This window comes from Pteronotus mesoamericanus, unplaced genomic scaffold (genome assembly GCF_021234165.1).
Source record: "Pteronotus mesoamericanus isolate MK-2021 breed Mesoamerican mustached bat unplaced genomic scaffold, CSHL_Meso_final contig_20, whole genome shotgun sequence".
Classification (NCBI taxonomy): Eukaryota; Metazoa; Chordata; class Mammalia; order Chiroptera; family Mormoopidae; genus Pteronotus; species Pteronotus mesoamericanus.
This window is the reverse complement of record NW_026555085.1, coordinates 1,747,565-1,752,985: the sequence shown is the minus strand read 5'-3', so window position 1 is coordinate 1,752,985 and position 5,421 is coordinate 1,747,565. Positions and strand designations below refer to the sequence as shown.

At 49.9% G+C, this 5,421-nt stretch overlaps 1 protein-coding gene across 1 annotated transcript; it reads left to right on the top strand.

Annotated features, from left to right (window-relative positions):
- The first annotated feature begins 3,542 nt into the window (after positions 1 to 3,542).
- CUNH6orf15 (chromosome unknown C6orf15 homolog) lies at positions 3,543 to 4,527 on the top strand. The gene is given in 5 exon segments (XM_054570190.1): positions 3,543 to 3,552; positions 3,687 to 4,022; positions 4,025 to 4,131; positions 4,133 to 4,268; positions 4,271 to 4,527. Coding segments are annotated over 5 exon segments (846 nt in total).
- The last annotated feature ends 894 nt before the right edge of the window (positions 4,528 to 5,421 follow it).

The window sequence follows — 5,421 nt, the reverse complement described above, 5'->3', positions numbered from 1 at the left end:
GTCATTTTTGCAGCATGCATGTGTCACATACAGATACCCCCACACCCAGCAGGGAGATGCTCCCCAGAGAGCTGCTCTGCTTCCTCCACTGCCCAGTGTGGCACACTCCCCCTTATCACATCTTCTTTCTTCATCTCCCCAGACTGTGGGTGCCAAATCCCTTTCCTTGTTCTCTCCAGCTCTGTAGAATACCATCCTCCTTCAGCACCTTCCCTGCACCATAATTACTTCCTAAAATTTCCTCTGCCATTTCTTTGAGATGTGACAGTCCATTGGCTTATCCTGCCCATTCAGATTGTTGACTGGGAAACCCCTGAAATGTCCCAGAGTAACTCTAATGCCTGGGCAAGTCATCTTCTCTCCCTTTGATGGAGAAAGCACCATCTAACCTGTCTGAAAATAATTACTTTTCACTGACTTCTCTTTGCTAGCTGGCCAACCAATGAGATCTGAGCTGGGTTCTCACCACCCCCACCCCCCAACTCCACTCTCATCATCCGTTATTGAGGTCTCCACACCCTCTGTGATCTCCTTGCCTCTCAAGGTCTTGATCTCAGTCCCCGTCTTGGCTGCCACTTCCCTTGATTTCAGATGCTTCCTTGTATGATGGAGGTGCAAGGCCTATGGGGAGACCCAGGCAGGCTCTTTGCTCTCTAGATCCTGGACAGATATCTCAATAAACTGTGTGAACTAGAGGATGACTCTTTGCTTTCTTGGAGTCCTGGGTCCTCTTAGGATCTGGGTGGTGCTCTCCTATGCCCCTAGAGGCCCCATGTGCCCATTTTCATTCATAAGTTGTCCCACTATTTCTCTTATACCTATAGCTCCTCCCACAAAAGAGGAAAATAATGAGTATTTGTTGCACTGAAAGCAGAGGTTGCCTGGTCTCCCAGATCCTCTTCCCACATCTCTCTCCTGTCATTGCTCCAGGGAGTCCATTCTTCCTTCGCTCCCCATTCATCTGATTCTTCCCATTCCCTTCCCCACCCTAGCTCCTTCTTCTCTGCAATTAGTTTACCTCCCTTTTTAGGCACCATCCCCTCTTGGAGTCCCAAGCATGGATTTCCTGGATTTCTGGGACAGCTGAAACCTTGGCAAGGCTGGGACACAGCAAGACAGACCAGATTCCTGGTGACTAAGTAGGAGTCCAGGCGGATGCTGTTCTGGGAGTTGGGGGTGGAGGCAGTAAAAGACAGTGAGGATGAGAGCGTGACAGGTGTGCAGCCAAGCATGGTGACTCACTGGCCTGCATGAAAGTGTCCCAGCCAGTGGGAGAGCACAGCCAGCAGTGCCCCTCACCTCCACATTCTTGCTGCCCCTGCTATGGTTCTAGAGTGAGAGCTGTGGGAGGGGAGAGAACAGAGCACTGCAGTGGAGGAGAAAGATGGCCTCCCTGGAAGGGGAGAGAAAGTGGAGAAGTGGTCGGGGTCATATGACCATGTCGGCGACAGGCCAGCAGACAAGGAAGCCCAGGAAACTCTAATCCCAAGGAGGGGAGAGGGGGCAAGGTTGTGGTCACAGGAAGGGCCTCACACCAAGGCACAGGCCAACTCTTACAACATCTACTTGGTTGCAAACGAATTTACCCTACCCTGAAATATAAACCATTCCCTCCTGTTGGGATGGTGTCAGCTGGTCCTGAATTTAAGACTACTGTTGAAATTCCAAGTCTCGAACCAGTAGAAACGTGTTGCATTGATCAGAAATGATCTGGGGCACCTGAGTCAACCTGCAGGGTTGAGTGAAGATGGAGGAGGCTCCAGAACAGTCCTGTTCCTCTGTTGTCACTGTTGACTCACCCTTGGCATCTGGACCCTGGACTGGAGTCAGTGACAGGAATCGAGGCCACCTGAGGCTGTGGATGGCAATTGCAGGAGGGGTACAGCCTCTAATGCGGGAATTCCTCAAGTCTCAAGTGTGGTCCAGGTCAAAAGCACTTGCAAAACTTGTGGATATCACTCTGAAAGGCTGCTGCCCTCCACCCACTGGCCAGTTCTTCATTCTCCTGGTCACTGGCCAACAGGAGCTGGGAGGAAGACAGAATAATAAAATTTTGCAGTAAAATTTAGACTTCTTGCAACCAGGAAAGCCTAGCCTGGGTGTGTCCTGGAAGCCACAGAAAGAATAAAGGCATTTAAACTCTTTTTGTTGTAAAAATTTCAAATGTATTTAAGAGTAGACAAAATAGTTAATGAATCCCTATGCTCCCATCACCCAGCCTCAACAATGACCAAGTCATGGCCATTTGAGAATAGCATTCTATCGCCCTCCTCTGCTGTTAGTTGAAAACAACTGCTCTCTCTCAGTGTCTCTCATATTCTGTGGACACACTTGACCATAACTGTGGTAGGCAGAAGAGTGCCCCCTACCTGCCAAAATGTCTGCGTCCCTGGAACCTGTGAGTATATTAGGTAACATAGCAAAGGAAATTAAGGTTGCAGATGGAATTAAGGTTTTTAGTTCAGTTGACCTTCAAGTAGGGAGATGATCCTGGATGATTTTGGGTGGGCTCAATGTCATCCTAGAGGTCATTGAATATGAAAGAGGGAAAAGGAAGAAGAGGTGAGAGTGATACAATATGGAGAAGAACCTGCTGCTTCTGTCACTGAACACAGAGGAAGGGACCATGAGCCCAAGATTGCAGGTGGCTTCTATTAATAGAAGCTGGAGAATACACCAAATGGATTCTCCCCTGGAGTCTCCAGAAAGGAACTGGCCCTGTCAACACTTTGATTTTAATGCAATGAGACCCGTGTCAGACTTCTGATCTTCAAAATTGTAAGATACTAAATTTGTGTTGCCATTATGTTTGTGGTTATTTGTTAGCGCAGTGATAGGAAATTATTACACCATTATCTCTTAAGGATGGGAACCAGGCCTGTTTTCCTAGATACAGTGTCTTATCTAGGACAGCTCCTCAAATGCGGGCCACTTCTGCACTCAGAACCTCCTGCAGGCTCAGGTTAAGGCAAAGGAGCTATGTTAGGTGGATGCATGAGAAAAGGGTGAGTGGGAGAGAATGATTCCAAAGAGAAAGAGAAGAGAACCAAGTTCTCCTATTGTGAGAAGGCAGTGAAGAGGCTGAGACCCCAAGGGTGAAGGTCCTGGTGTGTTTGGTAGAGGGAGCCTGGGAAGGGTAAGGCTGGCAACCAGTGATGAGCTATGAGTCAAGACAACTTCGTCAGGAAGGGGCAGGAAGCTGGAGAAAAGGAACCAGGGAGGAACACCCAGCTTCCCTGGGACATTCAAGGGCCTTCTGTTGGCACAGGCCACATTAGGAATGAGGGTGGGATGTGGAGATTTATTTTCTCCACAACTAGGGGCGCAGCCTGTTTCTGCTGCCCCCACCCCACTATTAGGATAAAGGGCTGGCTGTCCTGGAGCCTAGGCAGATGCTAGACATGAGCACAAGGCAGGGCTGTGGTGGGTGCTGGGCTCTTCCTGATCTGCCTTCACCTCTGGTATGGAGGCTGGGCCCAGTGCTCAAGGAGGAGGGGACTGGGCTCCTGGGAAACTGGAATTAAGGACATGGTCAGGGCAACATGGTAGACAGTTGGGTGACTTGGGTCCCTGGGGTAAGTAAAGATTGGCTTTGGGGAATTGAAGGGATTCAAAGCCAAGGGCATCAAGGAGTCAGTGGAGGAGGGCATTGGGTCACTGGCTGCCTCCTCTTCCTTTCCCCCAAGGTCCTTCTTCCTGGAGTATCAGCATAGTGGAGGAGAAAGATCACCAAGACTTGGGGACCAGCTTGCTTCTGCTTGGAAAACCTTCCTTGACCAGCCGTTCCAACCCCAAACGTTCTCAGACCAAACAAGATCCTGGGGCTAATGATTTAGCAAGGGCTCCTCTGAAGCCCAGTTCTATTCCATCAGATGACTCCCAACCTGGAGGTTCTGGGGTTCAGAGGTGGCCCCCATCTGGGTGGCTGCCCTCCATGGGTTTCTGGCCCTCTGAGGGTCCTTGGGAGATCATGGCTGTTGTGGAGGACCACATGGGGGAAGTGCTGTCCGAAGAACCTTCTTTTCTTCCAGTGTGGCTGCCCTCCTTCTGGAAGACAGTCCTTTGCCTGTGGGGTTCTCTGCAGGCCCATCACCTGTGGCTTTAGTCTTCCACCCGGACTCTGATTCTAGATGACCACCCCTGTTCGAACATGTGGGGAGCCCAGGGAAAAATCCTTGCCCAATGCCCACCCTGGTCTCTCATCAACAGGATTCAACAGCCACTTCTGCTAGGTTACCTCTGGGGGACCCTGACTCTCACTGTGTCCTGGGAGGTGGAAATCCTGGAACTGGATGGGGAATCAAGCCCGTGCCACATCCTGTGGGAATCTGGGGTATCAATAATCGATATCCAAGTATGAGCTGTGGAAATACTAATCAGTATCCAGGTACCAGCTGGGGGAGAATTCATCTACACTCAGGCATTAATAATCAATTTTCTCCCAGAGTTCTCCATTCTCCTGGCTCTTTTGGGAAAATCCCAGCTGGCTTCCTCAGTTCTCAAAACCCTGGGTCTCAGGGGCGTTAGGAGAATGGCAGGGGCAAGCCCTAAGTTGGAAGTCAGAGAAACGGTCCTGCTCCCTCTCCTTGTTGTGTAATCTAGGTCAAGGTACAATCAGCAAGTTTCCAGCACCTCCTCCACTTTTCACTGCCCCCTGCACCTCCATGACGATCACCAAGAAAACACAAGCATTTATTGAACCTACTCCTTTGCAGTGTCTTTGCTTCTGGGTGCAAACTGAAGTGAGTTTTGTCCATTCCCATCTTCCAGCCATCACCAAGTCTCTCTAGGGACCTCCAGGCGCTCTCTTGCTATTCTCATCCTTTGCCTAAGGATCGAAGCCTAGGTATTTGGGGGTGGGACCTCATGGTCTCACCTGGCCAGGCGGGAGAGCTGGTTCCGGAATTGTCCTGGAATCTGACAGGGGAAGAGGGGCAGCGGGAATAATTGAGATGGCATCTGTGGCAGGAGGGATGATGTCCAGGAAGTTGGTCAGCCCACAATAGTGGTCTTTGCTTTAACAGTGCAAAGGCCAAACAGGGCCAAATGGGGACGAGTACCCTTTGAAACAGAGTCAGAGAAAGTCATTTTGTCTGTGCTTGTCTTTTCTTCCCCAGGAAGTCAAGCTTTTTGGAAGTCAAGAGCTCCTTGATTTCCTCCCTTACATGCATACTTGGCACAGTGTGCCCAAAGAACCACAGATTTTAAACATTTGCCGAATAAATAGGAGATCTCAGTACAGGAAGAAGGAAAGGGAGAGGAAAACCTTTGAGCTGACAGTCCTACCTGTGATATATGTGATACTTTTATTCCCAAGTTGACACCTTCTTTTTGTCACATGGCTGTCTCTTTGTCCGCCCTTTGGTTTTCCCAGGAGCTCATCATTATTGTACAGGTGTTGGAGTGAAATGGGGAGGGTCA